This window comes from Drosophila melanogaster, chromosome 3R (genome assembly GCF_000001215.4).
Source record: "Drosophila melanogaster chromosome 3R".
NCBI lineage: Eukaryota > Metazoa > Arthropoda > Insecta > Diptera > Drosophilidae > Drosophila > Drosophila melanogaster.
The window spans coordinates 15,985,073-16,004,136 of NT_033777.3; the positions used below are offsets into that span (position 1 = coordinate 15,985,073).

Sequence of the window (19,064 nt, forward strand, 5' to 3'; positions counted from 1 at the left end):
CTGGTTCTCTTATCACGACGCGTGACGTCATAAGAGCCGGCATTTTGCTATTAGATAGGAATATCTTTACATTTTTTTATCGTTTTTTTTTGGAAACGTGCTTGCTTTTTAGTTTTTTAAAATTACCAGACTCTTTGGCATTTCCCTGGTGGGAAATAAACTTCATCATAAACTTCATCGAAAGGGGGGGTGTGTAGGGAGAATAGTAGGAGTGCCATAGATAGGCAAGGTCGTCTGCCAGGCTTTGTTATCGGTTTGGTTTAATGTAGATCAGTCTCTATTTATTGAGCGCAAAAAAAATGTTATATCTTTCATAAACCATCTTTACTAAACCGGAAAATATCTTAGATATAAAAGAGAAAAGTGGGATTTATATTAGGAACTTATATTTTTGATTTAGAAAAAGATTAGTTTGGAAGAGCTTGTATCTTTGAGAAATAATTAGAAATTGGGTATTTACAGGATTGGATCTGGGGGAATTTATATATATTTTTTTTTAGTAAGTTGGTTAAAGATCCTTTCTCTACTGTTTGGTAAGCATTCGAAACAGGAACTTATGTACATTCCGCTATAGTGGCCAGATTCCGAATGCTGTCGTCACCAAATCAAATCTGGCCAAAGCAGGCCAGATGATAAGGACCTATGGCATATACTCACCAAGTCGGAGAGCGAGAGTTGCCCCGATAAGGATAGTCGCGCGACCGACGCGTGATGCAACTTAATCAAATCGTGTTTTGGTATCGCCCACCCTGCCTCTCGCTCTATCTGTGCCAGCGTCCTGCTCGCTCCCGTGTGGCGTCCATGCGGCGGAGATGGCGCCTGTGGGGCTGGCAATCGTGGAATCGGAATCGGGCCCGGCTCAGATAGCCATATCTTGGCGGCGTCCAATCAGCGGAACCGGCGACAGCCAAACTACGCCAAAGTACCGAGTACACGGCGCAATGAGTTCGACGGTTGCGTCGCCGATAATAAGTACAATCGTTACTTTGCTGTTGTTGCGTTTTTGAAAAGGTGATATGAAATGTGCTCTGATAAGTTTTAATCAAGAATATTTTACTCGCATTGCTTTGGGTGGCTCCCGGCCGAGTAGCATTTGAAAAGTTGTAGTAGTAGGTCGGAGCTCGGATGCGGGTCTGGTCGGGTCCACTCCCAACCGAACCCATCCCGTGCCATCCCATCCTATCGATTGCATCCGGCACACCGGTGCGGATTCGTGGGTCGTGTCCCGGCGATTATCACCGTGATCTGTTGGGCGTGAAACCGAAGAAAACCCTTTGAGCGTGGAAAAATGTGAGGAAAGTTGCGCCGGCGCAAGGGAAATCCTTCAAACGTGTGTTTAACCACAAAAGCGACGTGAGTTTAACCAACATAATCGACGGTTGGGCGCCCGGAAAAGCCACCACCCGCCTCCTCATCGTTCCCCGAAAGAGTTGTGATCCGTCGGCGTGACCTGTGTGACACTTTCATTTGCCGGGTTAACGCCCCCTCAAAGTCCGGACAGTATCGAAACCGAAAATTTAACGCTTGCTTAGCGCCTGAGATCGCCAGATGCCCAGATGTCCGCGGCTCGGTCATCATCGATGAAAACCACATGGGCCGAACGAACGCCCCTCATAATGAGCGCAACGGATCCGAGCACTCGATTCTGGACCTAGCCACAATGGATTTTCAATCGCTGTCGGAATATGCATGGGAATCTGGCCATGGACAACTTGGTAAGTTTCACCAGACGATTTGTTGGCCTTCGGGGGAAGTTGCTCTCAATTGTCTTAACTAACATAAATAATACTAATGGAATGTTGCATATGTGCTAAATGAAGCTACATATGTACATAAATAAATGTCACATAATGTTTAGTCACAACTCTTGGGAAGACATAGTGTACGTATTATTATGAGTCATTGTATTCATTTTTTGCAAACAGTCATGATTTTAATGAGTTTTAGGCTTAAAATGGTTTCTAAGAATAAATATTTCAGTTCAAGTCGCAGTAAGATTATTAAATGTTGTGGAATGCATCCAAGCAAAAAGTGTCTAAGAAAATTTAAGGAATTGAAAAGGGACCGACAGGGAAAAGTAGGGAAAATTATGTCGATTACGAGAAACCAGCATGACGATCAACGAACCCAAAAAGCACAAAACTCCGGATCCCGTCCAGCCAAGGGGTGGGGCATTGCCTTACAGCTCCAGGCAGTGGCACCCAGCAAGTGCCCATATGCGTGCCCGAGTATATATTTTATATATATGTATGTGTATATATATATAAATATATAAGGAGGTTGAAACGACTGAAAAACAAAATGCGAGTCCAAACGATGGGTCCCGTTCCATGGTACCGCTGCCGATCCACTTGGCCCTGCGGTCGTTGAGTTGTGGCGACGACAACAACGAGGCCTTATCAACATCGACTTGTATGTATATGTATAATATATGTATGTGGGGAAAAAATGAAAAGAAAAAATTATTCAAGAAAAATAAGCATTTAAGAAAAGAATTTCAAAACAAATGAAATAAATGTAGTGGGGCCTTATACTATGTACCCATAAATTCATTGCTATACACACATGACTTCCTGCCATAGGTCAGCCATATTGAAAATTAATTATACAAAAAAAATATATATATATATATATATTGTATAACCACACACATATTATAGTCAAGCGAATTGTCGTAGTTAACCGACAATTGCCTTTTGTTGTTCAGCCAGTGATTTTCCAGGGAAACCCTGGATGCATCCCACACAGCCATCCGACTCCCCTGACACGTGCATCTCCATAGCGAAATGCATCCGCAAACAAGTGGGATTTACTTTTGGGTGCCGCGGAGGAAACCGCGACAATAAACACCGCAAAAACAAAAAAACCAAAACCAAAACCAAACCGAGGACAAACAACCAACAATGACGGACAGTCACATACATTAAACATTAACAGAACAAGTAAAGTAAAAATTGTAGTATAAAAGAATTTTTGTGAAATTCCGAAACGCAAACAAACTGTACGGCAAACAACAATCCACCAAAGACAAGATACAAGATACAAGACACTCGTGTTTGTCTTAATCGTTAATTGCTCTGGCCACGTCCCTATCCCAGTCCCGATTTCAGTTCGAGTTCCAGTTCCAGTCCTCTGTGGTTGGCACACACATCCACAGAGTGCGCCAAACTCTAGGAAAAACCGCACCTACTCCATATAAACATAGAGCCACAAGCACTGCGGATGAGCTGTATCCGCGCGTGTCTCTTAACTGGGTCTTCAATGAGTACCTGTTGCTAGTGGCTTGGTTACCTGTCTGTCCGTCCAACTTCGTAATATAATGTGTGTTTGACAGGATATGCCCAGTCCCAGTCTCAGTCCCAGTTCTATTACCATTTCCAGTCCCTATTCCGATCCCAAACACCCAGACACCGTGCCCCGTCATCGCTCCGACTTGCATTGTTCTCCGCTGCGGAACTTTAATTACCCAACCTTACTTTCACTGTCCGCATAAAAATTAATGAGTTTAGGACTTGTCCGTTTAGCGTCCGCGTCTTCCATTCATAAATTTTGTTTCGGGGCTGGGAAATTCCCGTGTCCTGATTCATTTGCCATTCCTTTTTATGAATGGATATGCTCTATTTTTGGGATTGCTTCGGATCGGTTTTTAATGGGGGAATTCCATTTATCTGATTGGTAGTTTTCCGTATACCGCATTTGTTTATGCTAATTGCAAGCTATCCTACGGCTGTATAACTTGGACCCCGATAAAGTTCTTTAGTGTTTCCAAGGGCCTAAAAAAGGTTCATATGGATTGAATTATCTGGAAATAGTCATGTAGTTTAATACATACACTATTATTACATTCTGAACACAATTTTTTAAAAAATATTTATTAAGACTTTTTTCATTAATTTATAATAGAAGATATTTCAATATAATGCTTTCAAATAGTCTCCGCATTAGAGGCCCACCAACAGCGATTGTCACTTAAGCGCACCATTAAAAAATCATCAGAGAAGCGATTCGAAATGTTTTTCAAGTGGACGCCCTAATTATAAAGCGCCAGCTCTAGGTACACACGTGGCTAACGACGAAAAGTAAAAACATATTTTCGAAAATTATATAACCCAACAATGGAAGGGACAATATTTTCCCTGACGTTGTCAGCGAAAACAAATTCATAATTCTGTTTATTTGCTTGGTCCGAGAGCGAAAGGATCTTGAAGGACATCGAAGGGATCGAGGGAACCAAGTGAGCACGAGATGCGGCAATAACAATAACAACCGCATCCCCTGGGTGTCCTGTCTGTTGTCCGCTGTCCCCTTCCCCTTGCCACGATCGATTTGTATCGTGTCGGCGCGTGTTGCCATTTTGTCCTGTTTACCGTGCCGCAGGCCACTAACTATCCGCTTACCTGGACGGGTCACCCGAAATGGGAATCCTACCTGAACGGGCAAATGGCAGCCGTCTGCGGCTTGGCCGGCCGATTAGCGCTGATCATTGCGGCTTAATCGTGGCTTCTTGACAGTTTCCAATACTAACTCTATTTAAATAGGTTCAATTGACGTTTTTTGTTTGTCCGGCTGTGGGAAAAAACTTCTCTCAAATGTGCAGAAAATATGTTCGGCCAGTCCAGGAAAGTCAGTCGGGGATTGTTCCAAGCAAAGCCGCTTGACCATATTACCTAATGATGTGTTTACTTATTTAATTCAACGTCACATGCGCCAGTGTTGATTCTACAAATTGGATAAGTATGCCATGTAAATTGTATTTGCATAAAATTGGAAAATTACTAAGATTGTTAACACTGACATGTGGGCAACAGAAAAATCTTTTTTTTCATATGTTTGTATACCAATGGACACTATCATTGAAAAAACAGTGTTTTTTTAGATATTACTAAAAACTAGTTTAATAATTCCTTAAAATGTTAATTTTAATCCTTGACTTTAAGAAATCTTTGAACTTAATTTGATCAAATGTGACAAAATCGTTAGTTTTCCCATTCTTGTATCTCCGCACAGCATCGGAAGATAACCCGAAACAATTGAGTCGCTTATTGTTGCATTAAAAGAGTGTTAAAGACATGTTCTCAATGGCCATTAAATGGGTTTGATAAGAGCACAACTTTGTGGCAGGCCGCAGGCCACTTGAATCGGATCTGGCCGGTTTATTGTAGGAGTTTTATTTGAATGCCTACCACATAACGATGCAGATAATTGGCGCTTAAGGAGTCAAACGACTTGTATCCAAAAGATAGGCGAACACTCAGCACTCAACAAAGAGCTCTTCATGAAATGGATCCGTGGCGTATTGGATTACCAGCGCAATATTTATGGCCGCGATGTACACGAAAATATTAAAAATGCATAAATACATCGGCACCGAGACTATGAACGATCATCGTACATCGTCCTGATATGTGAGACACTCGCCACGCTTGACACTTGTTTGAGGGGAGTGGAGCGGGGAACCTGCCCCGGGTAACCCATTTTCGGCCACCATAAATATGTCAAAATAGTTTGAAGCCAAACTTAGTGGCATTAAACCCTGGATTTCGTGAGTACGTGTGCGTTTCACTTTGGTCTCGTGGGATATACAAATAAGAATGTTCTGTTTGAATTGGACCTCAGTGGATTTACTAATGTCCCAATGTATCGTACAAAACTTATTAAACGACTTTTCGCCATAAACAATGGCTATTCGATAGGTAACCTCCCCCCCTCCGCCAACAAAAATCAGAGAGCTGTGCCACGGCCCATTGACAATCGGAGATCGAGTGTGAAAAAGGGCACCTCCTAGCCCGCAGACCCACAAGATTATCCTTTCCCAAGGACTTGTAATAAATCACATCATTAGCATAGCATCTCCTAGTGATTTATCGTTTCGGGAGATCGCTCTGGAGCAAGATCCTCATGTTTGTTGACACTGCACATGCTCCTCCGAATCCCCCACACACTCATCTGAATTGTCCGATCTGCGGATCTTTTCGAAGGGCGGGGCACTCAGCCCTGACTCACATTTAAATGCGTAGTTCTTCACCATAGTCTAGTGGCTTTAAGGCCGCCTACCGTTATTTGCATGTGTACTCAATGCATTTCGTTTATAGAAGCCCGACTTATCAGACCTAACTAAGCATAACATTGCCAGCTTGGGGTCACAGGCAAAAGAGGGTCAAATCGGATGGGGAGCTCGGCTAGGTAAATACTGAATTAAAGTGTGAGAAAGTCACAAGTGTGTAATAGCTTCTTTATACAAGATCCAGATAGTAAACACGTTTAGTTGACTTTAAACTACAGCTGATCTTTTCTAACTCGCTTTAAAGGAGACTACATGGAATGCATATTTATTTTATTAGTGATCTATGTTGAAACGAACATGTTTAAACATTTTCTGGTTTCAAATGCAATTAATTGGCTAATTTAGGTTCTAGACATGCGCGAATCGCATGCTATATTGAGTTGATCCCCCATGTGACGTCAGTGCCAGTGTTTCAAAGTTGGCATTTAATAATTTCAAGGTTAAAGTTCCATTATGGATCCCAGGCACATGCAGCCAATGAGCTCGAATTGAACATTTCGAAATACTTGTTTTTGCTTTCGTAGTAAAATTGAAATTCGTCCGATTCCGATCGAGAGTGTTGGGCCAACCGAAGGCGAACAGAAAAACATGTGAATAAATTATTTGAAAAATATATAAATATGAATAAATGAGGCGATCGCGGAGAGGCGTCAACCTTAGTCCCCATGTGTCTAGGGAAAGGTCCGGTCTAGTTCCCCACTTCAGCACGACTTCGCAGCGATGCCAAGAACACCTTATCAACATTTTCGATTTTTCGTATATTTAATAACGTACACTTATGTGATTTTAATACCGACAAAGGTTAAGCGATTTATGTCTATGTACGAGTGCGCATGTCGCCTGTATTCGGCGTTCTATGCAGCATTCAAAATCGAATTCGATTCTGGTTCTGGTTTTGGTTTTGGAAGCGAAGCACTTGTGTGTGTCGCCCACTATGTACACCAATTGATCAACGATCGTTAAAATGTTCCCAAAATGTCCAAACAGATCGTTGGTGCCGCCTATTCAAATGACGATAAAAATGCCATAAAAATACCGCCCGAGCCTCCCAAGATCCCACTCGAAAATCGTTTTACGACTCGTCCTGGTTCAAATGTAACAATTTTTTAATCAGCCATTGGAACGGAGCTCAAGTGCATTGTTTTTATGTATTTTGGCGCGACGTCTCGGGAATTTGCATGGGCCAAATGCAGACGGACTCCTGGGGAAAGTCTTTCCCCATCATTTTTCTCACGTTCACTTGTCGCGCCACGAGATTTGTCCTGAAATTCTACACGCGTCTCGGTTGGATTTTAATGTTCTCGTCCTCGCGATAGGCATGAATGTGTCTGGATCTGGATCCTGGAGCCCCAGTCCTATGCGCATGGTAATTTGAAAATTTTGAGAAATTTCATATTGGGTCTCTCAGAAGGCGTTCTGATTTATGCGTAAATTTCACGATTGAATTGAAGAACTAACCGTGAAGAGTATTGAGACGAAAGTAATGGGCTAAAGTGAAGGGAGTTTTTTTTAATTCTGGTATGCTATTATATTTGAAGTTTAATGAAATTATTGGGTTTGCCCAAAACGCAATCAGAACATTTAGCCTTACATATTGAGTACCTTTTATAAATGTATCTTATTTTAATTACTGTTTTAACGTTTTTGATTTTCTTAAAACTATATAAACATATATTTTCTTTGTTTATTTTTATATTCATGTTCATATTCATATACAAAATTTTTAATCTATGCTGTTAATAATTCGAATCCGTACAAATTAGACCGTTGGTATTATGCATATATGTTAATGATTCTGTTTTTGAAAATGTTTACTATATTTTTAATTAAACTTCATTGTTGCTTTATACTTCTACATTTCAAATATTCATTTAAATAGAAATTTTCAGTAAGAAATGTTACATTTTTCAAATTCCTTTAAACTTAGCTTACATTTTAAACGTTTCTTAATATACATGGATTGTTTTTTCATTTAATTTCCAGATTTTGTGTGTACTTTTTTGCGGTCGCTGGTAGTCGACAGTCAACCAACCACAATAACAGCGACCACAACAACACCAATCGAGCAACAGTAGAGGCCGCCCCAGCTACAACAACAACACGTTCCGGCATGGCCTCTACCTCGGCCTGCCCCCACCCACCCCTTCTTCAACTTTCCGCGCCTGTTGTTGCTGCTGATGTAGTGAGAGGCGGAGCAACGCAGCACAAAGCGGAGGCAGTAAGTGCGATAAGGCAGGCATTAGGCGCAAGCACAAGCGAATAGTAAGCGAAGGAAGAGAGGAGCCAAAGAGAGGGATCCACAAAAAGAGAAAGAGTGAGTAGGCGAGTGCGGGAGCGTGGAGCTCGCATCGAATATTTCGAAATATTTAAAGCTGTACACGAGACGAAAATATTCATGTTTTCGAAATGAATTTGATCCTTGTTGAAATCTTGAAAATCTAAAAACTATGTCATAAATTTAGTCATATGTGTATTTAATGTATATTTAATGTGTATATATAATTTATGAAATAAAAGATCTAATTTCCTATTCCGTTTATTAGTCATATTATATTTTTATATTTTATTATATATTTCAATGTATTATTATTATATATTTTATCTTAAGTTTGCTTTATCCAAAGAAATAAATGAATAGATTTACTACATGTTTACTACATTTACTATATGTATTTATTTATTTCTTTAGATAAACCAAACTTAACTTAATAAATAGTGATCTTAGGACAAGGATAGAAATTAAGATGATCGTCATTTTTATTTCTGTGCACCAACATGCGATTACGATTACGAGTGGCGCTCGTGTAACGGCATGTAGAGCAAAGTGCTAAGCAAACGCAACTGTAATCAATGGACAGAGATGGCGAGAGGGAGAGAGGATGCTCGATGAGATTTGTTCTCGATTTGGTTTTCTAAAAAAAACATTTTTAACGAGCTTTATTTTTTCGTGTTGCTTTGCTGTTCCGTATTTCGAAGTTCGAACCGCAAGCCGCTCAAATCAAATCAGTTTCTGTGAAAATCGCGCCGGATACGGACACGTACGTGGATTGCGGCGGAGAATCCGGATAATCGTGTGGAGCGCCGGAATCATGACGAAAACGACAAAGCCCAAGGAGAAGGCAGCGGCGGGAGGGGCGGTTATAGGGTCGGGATCGGGATTGGGTTCGGTGACCAAGGCGGGCGGCGGTAGTCTGCTTTCGAATGCGGCGGACAGTAAGATCCGCACGGCCAAGTCCAACAACAACAAGCGGCAGGCAGGACGAGCGGCGACAGCATTAGCAGCTACAACAACAGCATCAGCCTTAGCGGCAACAACAACAGCGGGAGCAACAGGATCAAATGCAGCAGCGAATGAGACGGAAATAGCGATCGAAACGGAGAACGGAGAAGCAGCGACGCCGACTGCGGCAGCAACGGCCGCCGCAGCGAATTTATCGTCACTTGAGTCCGCTCGCTCGCAGGCTCTCACTTCAGTTGTCAGCGAAACAGCAAGGCAAGCGGTTACCACAGCAAACGCGTCGGCAACATCAACATCAACAGTTACAGCAGCAACAGAAATAGCAACCGCAACAGCAAGCGACACAGCAGCAACATCTGAAGCAGCGATCGATGACGATCCAAGTGCGATAAATACTAACAATAATAATAATAATAGTAAAGCGCAGAACGACGCGAGTGAAAGTGTTAAAACAAAAGTGATAAGCTACCATCAGTCTGAGGATCAACAGCAACAGCAGCAGCAACAAGCCCAGATCTACGAGCAACAGCAACAGTTTCTCAGCCAGCAATTAATAAGCCACCATCAGCAGGAACAGCATCAGCAGGCGCAGCAGCAACAGCATCAGCAGGTGGTGCAGGAGCAACACCAGGCCAGTTGGCTGGCCTATGACCTGACCAGCGGATCAGCGGCAGCAGCAGCGGCGGCAGCGGCAGCAGCATCGCATCCCCACCTCTTCGGGCAGTTCTCCTATCCGCCCAGCCATCATACGCCTACCCAGCTCTACGAGCACTACCCCAGCACGGATCCCATAATGCGGAACAACTTTGCGTTCTACAGCGTCTACACCGGAGGCGGTGGCGGAGTGGGCGTGGGCATGACTAGCCACGAGCATTTGGCAGCGGCGGCGGCAGCGGCAGCAGCAGTGGCCCAGGGCACCACACCCAACATAGACGAGGTCATCCAGGACACGCTGAAGGACGAGTGCTTCGAGGATGGCCACAGCACCGATTACCATGTGCTGACCTCCGTGTCCGATATGCATACGCTAAAGGACTCCAGTCCCTATGCCCTCACCCACGAGCAACTCCACCAGCAGCAGCACCATCACCAGCAGCAACTGCATCACCATCAGCAGCAGCAGCAACAACTTTACCACCAGCAACAGCAGCAGCAGCAGCAGCAACAACATCATCACCACCACAACAACTCCACCAGTTCGGCGGGCGGGGACTCCCCGTCGTCCTCGCACGCACTGTCCACCCTGCAGAGCTTCACCCAGCTGACCAGCGCCACCCAGCGTGATAGCCTCTCGCCGGAGAATGACGCCTACTTTGCGGCCGCCCAGCTCGGCAGCAGCTTGCAGAACAGGTGAGTCTTGCCGCGGAGCACTGTAATGAGCTCACTATCACGAAGCGGGCGAGCGCACGTGCCTTTCGACCGCTTGGCGACACCGTTAAAAGTCATGATCGGAGCTCCGATCAGCGATCAGCGATCACCTAACAGAGAACCGCGCCGGCTGATTCATATTTCTCCCGCCTTGGCGCGATTTGCTCGGGCGGAGTGACGAACCGAACAGAAGCGCCCATTGTGGGTATTGGTTCCAAAGCTCGGACTTCGGTCTCCTCTTTTCCACCGTCTCTCGCAATCCCAAATCCATACCCAAATACAGTCGGTTATGGTTATGGCGTTATGGCATTCCCAGGTGGTTTACTCAATATGCGGAATGCGAAAATCTGTTCCACTTTCATCTAGCCACCAAGTTAGTTCTGCTCCAAGAATGTGTTTCCAGCGGGACAACAAAAACATAAACAAAACACAGTTGTGAAGCCTCCGCAGATGTCTCATATGAGGAGCATTCCACGCATGACGCCCTGCGTGGGAGCAAAGTCAGTGGGGCAGGACTTTTGGTTTAGAAAAGTAGCTTAACGTATAGAAAATTTTTCGACAAAATATTCGTCCTGCCGATCTTAGGAAATTTTATTTAATATTCAAGAATGTTACTTTTACCTTCAGAGATGCTACTTAAAGTTTATTTATATAAAGTTCAGGGATTGATTATTATTTTAACATACTCCATTTAACATAAATCTTGTCATCTTTCCGATTATTTAGGAATATTGTTCGGCTTCTATTAGGAAAACTAACCTTGTCCACGATCAAAGTAAACAATGTGAGACAACAAATAAAGAGGCTTTGCACTTGGCATTTTATAGCGTCGCCTCTGTGAAATCATCTGCAAACTCGAACTCAGCAGAATATACACAAATTGCCGCTCGAATTTCGTAAACAAGAATATGCAATGTCTTAATTATTGACGCATGGCTTGTCTGACTCATGAGTTTTCCCCTTTGGATCCTAGTCCGGGCAGCACCGACTTCCCCACCAGATGCAGGAAATCTAAATGGTTCACTTAGTTTCTTTGTTAGTTTTTCCGACCAGCATGCGTGAGCTAGTGTTGCACGTGTCCAGGTTGCTGCCACATTTGGCCTAAAACCAGCACGTGCCACAGACTGTGGCAAGCTAGCTCCTAAAAGCCAAACAAAAAAGGGGGCGCGACCCGCATTTGATTGAACAGTCGAAACTCGCGGCGACTCTTCAGAGCCAAAACCAAAAAAAAAAAAAACAGTAAAGGCAAATTGCCATTGTAGCGCATTTTTCTAGCTTGTTTTGGGTGCTCGGGTTGCAAGCTCTATTGCTTTCGGTGAGAGGATACCTTTCGAGTGTGTGACTGTTTGGGAGCCGGGGTAACCCAAAGCCATCCCGTGACATAGAAACCCCCGAACGAAACCCAAACTGGAGCCCACAGAAACAGAAACAGCCTCAAATGCTTCGTAAGTGTCTATTTTTTTTTTGTGTTCAGGGCTGCCTCTGCTGACTCAGCAACCCCCAAGTTGCAGTGCACCATGAAGGGTTAAGGAGAGTGGCAAGCGGAGCAGCAGCGTTACGTTAGGTACGGCGGGAAATTATAAATACATCGGTGGGAGGCAGCGGACCCAACGCACCCGCACATTGCCGATCGCGTTTTACTCGACTATTTTCTGGTAATTCGCATCTATACTTTTAGCTTTTTTCGTTTGTTTTCCCTATGTTATTATTTAAATTGAAAACGTGTTTTGCATATGCATATGGAAACAGGCATGAATGCACATTCAGTTGAAGTATATATGAAGTCATGTGAGGAACAGACCAAAATGTTAGATTTTTAGAAGTCAAACATGTTAGAAACGCAATTGGGTGAAATTAGAGTTATGGAAAAGTATCTTTCGTATGACGGAAATATACACTTGTACATATATGTGGTAACATAACGTCATCTGGTGCCGGATGGTGATGGTGACGCTGATGTGGCCAGCACTTCGTATGTGACTTTTTGGCCAGTTTCGCTTTTGTGGCAGTGAGAAACCAGAAGAAGATATCACGCTGCTGGCCAGCTCACATGCCATTTTTGCCATGCATACACACTCATAAGTATGTGAAAAACAAGAAGTCGACGCAAAATACTCACCTGCGACAAACAACAGAAGTGAACCGCGCAGCGGCGATAAAGTTATATCGTTGTCGTGCACTTTTTCTTGTCACTCAGACTTCCTATATATGCAGCTATATATTATAGCTTGGCTGTAGCTGTGGGGCATCTCGGGCTGGAAATACGGTTACCGCTGTTATCAGAGAGCGTGCGCATCTAGCTGCAAGACTTGGTCGTATAAATTCTGGCAACAAAGAGTCAATTATTTGCAAGCCGTTTGTTTGATAATTGAATACATTCATACGCAGATATGCGATTTTTTTCGGTTAACTTTATTCTTTAGTCACTTGATCACATTGTGTGTGTGTGTGTGTGTGTGTGAGTAGTGACTTGGATTACTTTGGGCCAACACTCACGGCAACAACAATAGCAATCACAGTTGCAGCAGCAGCAGCAGCCGCAGCAGCAGCGACAACTGCAACTGCAACTGCATTGGCATAAAACTAAACCCGACTCAAGTCATTATGCAAACGCGCGTGCCCCGATTCGGTTGTGCTTTCTTCTCGGTCGCGGTCTCCGTCTCCATCTCCATCTCCACCTCCATCTCGTCATCCAGAGAACTCGGCCCGAAATAAAACTGAAAACTAAAACACAAATAAATCAAAACGAAAATGAAAACGCCAATGCTGAGCTGAACACTTTCGCGAGTTTCCTTCCATTGCTGCCGTTTGAAAATAAATAGATAGTTGTATTCTTCAACAAAAAGCAAATACTGATTGTGCCGATCAGTTCGATTGAATTTCTAAGAAGGATCCTTCTCTGTCCAGCGCGTAATAAGTGTGCACCTGTGAAAACGAAAGCTCCAAAACTTCGATCCTTGATCCCTAGTCTCTTTGAGATCGTTGGACTTACGAAAGTTTTGCTTACGCAGCAATTAGTTGTTATTGTTTATGGAATGTCTTTCCGGGTCTTGGCAAAAATATTTGCACAGGCTACTGTTGGCTAAGGCTAACAAACAAACGTCTACGTACGTTTTTATTTTGCGGGGGTAAACAACTCTGCAAACACTTTTATTCTTTAATTAAAAGTTTTATGGCCACACCCTCGCTGGCTCAACTGCAAACATGCCAAAAATTGGACGCTGGTGGTCCGTCCGTCCCGAGCAAAACCAACTCATTACTGTAAAGTAAACAAAACGCAGGAAATGTTAATAGCGCCTCGTATTCCCAACAGTAACAGTGAGATTCTACAGAGGCAATAACAGCAGCAGTTGCGGTTAAAAACGCCAGCATAACGCGTGCAAATGTGTGCCCAGCGATTTTAAACGCGTACAAAGTTTTCGTTTCTCTGGGCAAAATAAGAACAAAGTGTTAAAATGTTCTTCTCGAATTACAATAATATGTATCTGAAGAACTATTGTTATAGGTATAATTGCAAAGAATAAGCAATGCAATAAAACCATACATCCAAATTCATAATTTTAACTTTTTTCCTTGATTACAGCTCTGTTTATGCTGGCTCGTTGCTTACTCAGACTGCCAATGGCATTCAGTACGGCATGCAGTCCCCCAACCAAACACAAGCCCATCTCCAGCAGCAGCACCATCAGCAGCAGCAGCAACAACATCAGCAACACCAGCAGCAGCAACTGCAGCAGCAGCAGCAGCAACATCACCACAATCAACACCAGCACCACAACTCCAGCAGCAGCAGTCCGGGGCCAGCGGGTCTGCACCACTCGAGCTCCTCGGCGGCCACGGCGGCAGCGGTGGCTGCGGCAACGGCGGCGGTCAATGGACACAACAGCTCCTTGGAGGACGGCTACGGATCGCCAAGGAGCAGCCACAGTGGCGGCGGGGGCGGTGGTACTCTGCCAGCCTTCCAGCGGATCGCATACCCCAACAGTGGCTCCGTGGAACGTTACGCTCCGATAACCAATTATCGCGGTCAGGTGAGTGCTGCCCCCACTGCCATGATTGCTCTGAGCTCCCCCCTAACCAGCATACACTTCACTCACTTGCAGAACGATACCTGGTTCGATCCGTTAAGCTACGCCACCTCCTCTTCCGGGCAGGCGCAGTTGGGCGTCGGTGTTGGAGCCGGAGTGGTCTCGAATGTGATACGGAATGGGCGGGCCATTTCGGCTGCTAATGCAGCAGCTGCAGCCGCCGCGGATGGAACCACTGGACGCGTAGATCCTGGAACCTTTCTCTCCGCCTCGGCATCGTTGTCAGCAAGTAAGTTACTATTTGAAACGGAAAACCAAGAATGAGTATAGACTAGTACATAAGACACTCACCGAACGTACACACAAACCAAAATCCTTTCCGATGCTTGTTTGTCCCATTTGTCTGGGCAAACGAAAGAGAGAGGGTTTTAGGTAGAATTTCACACGCACACCAGGCGAGAAGGAAACCCATATTTGCATAACCTGAGCAAACCAAGACCCAACTGGATCAGCCACTGGTGGCCAACTGTAAGCAGCTGTTGTAATGCCCATACACTCTTTCTCATTTCTAGTGCATTTTTATTATTTATACATATACTTAGTGGTTAAGCCTTACGTCTCTATAATAAATTCAATTAATTTTATTTCAACTCTTGAGATAAATTCAAACCAACAAAAAGACACCTCAAAAGCAAATCTAAATATTAAAATACACACACAATACGCAAATGCAAAAACAGCAACAGCAAACATTGCAAAACCAAACCAAATCAACTCAAATCAAACAAACACCTAGCAAAACCTTATGACTTATTCCGATATTTCTATGTCAATCTTTGAAGCATTATTCGATGCCGATTATTTCACTGAGGGGCGAGAATGTGTCAATTGTGGTGCGATTTCAACCCCATTATGGCGACGCGATAACACGGGACACTATTTGTGCAATGCCTGCGGCTTGTACATGAAAATGAACGGCATGAATCGACCCCTAATTAAACAGCCTAGAAGATTGGTAAATGTCTAAAACAAATTCACAAAATCACAAAACTACCACCAGCAATTACTACTAACCAATACCAATCAATCAAAACAAACGCTTTTGTGTGGAACAAAATTTCTGTGTGCAACATCCTCTCTCAGTGTTTAGTGGGTAGTGGGTACTCGTAACTTATAGAAATCCGCATCCGCCAGCATCAGCACCACCGCCCCACCTTCACCCAGCCCCCCCCCCCTGAAAAGCTCCAATGCTCCAAGAGAGTGAAAAAATTAATTGAATTTATTATTTATTACGCAATGCCAACTAGTTTAATCGAAAAGTGACATCAAAAACAAAGAAAATCTGATCAATCTGCATCTGCATCTGCATCTGCTTCTTGTGTACTACAACCAACAACATTCTGATTGCTCAATTCCAGTGGCCGCTGAATCAGGCGGGGATTTCTATAAACCCAACTCATTTAATGTGGGCGGCGGTGGCCGTAGTAAGGCTAACACGAGTGGTGCCGCCAGCTCCTACTCCTGTCCAGGCTCGAATGCAACCTCGGCGGCGACTTCGGCGGTGGCGTCGGGAACGGCAGCAACTGCAGCGACGACGCTCGACGAGCACGTTAGTCGCGCCAATTCGAGACGCTTGGTAGGTCGCCCATTAATTACCGATACCGATACCGAAACCAAAAACCAAACCAAATCAAACAAAACCAACCAAACCAAACCCATACCAAAACCCTACCAACCAACCGAAACCCTTTTGAATAGCAAAACCGACTAACAGAGAGCAAGTAGTCACTAACCCCTAGCCCAGAATCGATTCTAACCACTTTTGACTAACCCGTACACCCGTAGATCTGTAGATCCGTACACCCGTAAACCTCCTTGGCCACTGAGTTGCCATAGAAAACGTTGTTCCACACGAAAAGCTACTGCATCCCGAGCGCTTCTAGTCTTAACTAATTCGTTGATTTCTTGTTGCAACATCTAGAGCGCCTCAAAGCGAGCCGGACTTTCCTGCTCCAACTGCCACACCACCCACACTTCGTTGTGGCGCCGCAATCCCGCCGGAGAGCCCGTCTGCAATGCATGCGGCCTGTACTATAAGCTCCACAGTGTCCCACGGCCACTGACCATGAAAAAGGACACCATTCAGGTAAGTCATCCTTTAAAAAAAAAGATTGCAGCTGAAAGTTCATTCGTATTTATTAGCTTGAAAAGGAACTTATTTTTAACATAACAATAATCAGAAAATATTTGGTTCAATAATTAAATATAAAAGTTTAAGCCAATGTATACAGCACATATAAAATAATTTGTTAATTATATGGAGAATGATTAAGAATACAGCTCGCTAACATTAAATGTGGAATATTGCACACTATAACTATATAATCTTACCATTACAGAAACGCAAGCGCAAGCCGAAAGGAACGAAGAGCGAGAAGTCCAAGTCAAAGTCAAAGAACGCTTTGAATGCCATCATGGAAAGTGGTTCATTGGTGACCAATTGCCATAACGTTGGTGTCGTCCTGGACAGCAGCCAGATGGATGTCAATGACGGTGAGTTCCTGCGACTTTTCATTCCATGTGCATGCCTAACTAGTGATGTTTGCTTTCTTTTTGTTCCCCGCTCACCTGGTCAGATATGAAACCACAGCTCGATCTGAAACCATACAACTCATACTCATCGCAGCCGCAGCAACAGCTTCCACAGTACCAGCAGCAGCAGCAGCTGCTAATGGCTGATCAGCACTCATCGGCGGCCAGCTCGCCCCATAGCATGGGTTCCACCTCATTGTCGCCATCAGCCATGTCACATCAGCATCAGACTCATCCACATCAGCAGCAACAGCAGCAGCTCTGTTCCGGGCTGGACATGTCGCCCAACTCAAACTACCAAATGTCGCCGCTCAACATGCAGCAGCATCAGCAGCAGCAATCGTGCAGCATGCAGCACTCACCCAGCACACCCACATCCATCTTCAACACCCCATCGCCAACTCACCAGCTCCACAATAACAATAACAACAACAACAACAGCTCGATCTTCAACAACAACAACAACAACAATAGTAGTAGCAATGAGAATAACAACAAACTTATACAGAAATATCTGCAAGCTCAGCAACTGAGCAGCAGCAGCAACAGCGGCTCCACCAGCGACCACCAGTTGCTGGCCCAACTGCTGCCGAACTCCATTACGGCGGCAGCAGCAGCAGCAGCGGCGGCGGCAGCGGCGGCGATCAAGACGGAGGCCTTGTCGCTCACCTCCCAGGCCAACTGCTCCACAGCGTCGGCGGGACTTATGGTCACCTCAACACCGACCACGGCATCGAGCACATTATCGTCCCTGAGTCACAGCAACATTATTAGTCTGCAGAATCCGTATCACCAGGCCGGAATGACGCTGTGCAAGCCCACGAGACCTTCCCCACCCTACTACCTGACTCCGGAGGAGGATGAGCAGCCCGCTCTCATCAAGATGGAAGAGATGGATCAGTCGCAACAGCAACAACAGCAGCAGCAGCATCAGCAGCAGCAACATGGAGAGATAATGCTCAGCCGATCGGCCTCGCTGGACGAGCACTACGAACTGGCCGCCTTCCAGAGACATCAGCAGCAGCAGCAACAGCTGCAGCAGCAGACTGCCGCCCTCTTGGGTCAACATGAGCAGCATGTGACCAACTATGCGATGCATAAGTTCGGCGTTGACCGGGAAACAGTGGTGAAGATGGAGTAGGCGCGACACGCTGTATGTCGCACGACCAAAGATTCTGTTGTTACATTAATCTCATAGCTCCAAAGAATTTATAGCCTGTATACCAAGAGCAGTTCTCAAAGAACACTCATCTATCTAAAATCTATCGAATCATTAGTTGTACATACGGTCTAAATCGATTGATACTTACATTTTCGTCGAATTTTAATGGTCCACTACTCGAAATTTGTTATGAAATACTAGTTTAATTGTTAGCAAAATGCCAACAGCATAAAATCGATTCAGAAACTAGGCTAAGAATGTTCATTTAAAATTTTGTTATCAAATCGAATACCTTTTGAGATTTCCTACAATCAAATTCCACTTAGATATTAGCCACAAATCATAGTTAAGTCAACCAAAAAAAGGCAAATGAAAACGAAAAAGAATAACAATCGAAGTAACCAATAATCTCATGCAATTAGCTATTAATTTATATATTTTTTATAGCATTATTATATATTTAATGCAATTTAAGTTTTAGTCTGGTATATTTTTTAACATCATATTTGCAATATTAATTTTATTTCTCTTGAGTTAATAAAAGACAATTGTCCCTGAAATGTTCTGAAGCGAGGTTTTTATTAACAACTTTTTCAGGGAGAGTTTTTGACA

General features: G+C 44.1%; 1 protein-coding gene and 1 long non-coding RNA gene across 8 annotated transcripts; both read left to right on the forward strand.

Annotated features, from left to right (window-relative positions):
- The first annotated feature begins 1,079 nt into the window (after positions 1–1,079).
- Positions 1,080–19,013, forward strand: srp (serpent). 7 transcript variants are annotated; one of them, NM_001260199.2, is made up of 8 exons: positions 1,080–1,715; positions 8,048–8,378; positions 14,254–14,701; positions 14,774–14,987; positions 15,541–15,713; positions 16,680–16,844; positions 17,098–17,251; positions 17,335–19,009. In NM_001260199.2, the coding sequence occupies exons 3-8, from the start codon at positions 14,309–14,311 to the stop codon at positions 18,429–18,431; spliced, it is 2,196 nt and encodes a 731-aa protein (NP_001247128.1). In that variant the 5' UTR covers positions 1,080–1,715; positions 8,048–8,378; positions 14,254–14,308; the 3' UTR covers positions 18,432–19,009. The 7 variants fall into 7 exon arrangements, with proteins under 7 accessions (NP_001247128.1, NP_001027190.1, NP_001262619.1 ...); NM_001032019.3 differs by lacking the exon at positions 15,541–15,713 and adding an exon at positions 16,117–16,334; NM_001275690.1 differs by lacking the exon at positions 15,541–15,713 and adding an exon at positions 16,117–16,334 and having other exon boundaries at positions 17,799–19,009.
- Positions 1,109–8,593, forward strand: lncRNA:CR44133 (long non-coding RNA:CR44133). Its single transcript, NR_074017.1, has 2 exons — positions 1,109–1,715; positions 8,048–8,593. It is a non-coding gene; the product is annotated as a long non-coding RNA:CR44133 (long non-coding RNA).
- Positions 19,014–19,064: the final 51 nt, after the last annotated feature.

What these genes read in the sequence shown, in the direction of transcription:
- srp (NM_169696.3), top strand. Translation starts at nt 9,154, where the DNA reads ATGACGAAAACGACAAAGCCCAAGGAGAAGGCAGCGGCGGGAGGGGCG. An exon ending in GGCAGCAGCTTGCAGAACAG is followed by an intron (nt 10,653 to 14,253) that starts GTGAGTCTTGCC and finishes CCTTGATTACAG; the next exon opens with CTCTGTTTATGCTGGCTCGT. An exon ending in TGAAAAAGGACACCATTCAG is followed by an intron (nt 16,845 to 17,097) that starts GTAAGTCATCCT and finishes TTACCATTACAG; the next exon opens with AAACGCAAGCGCAAGCCGAA.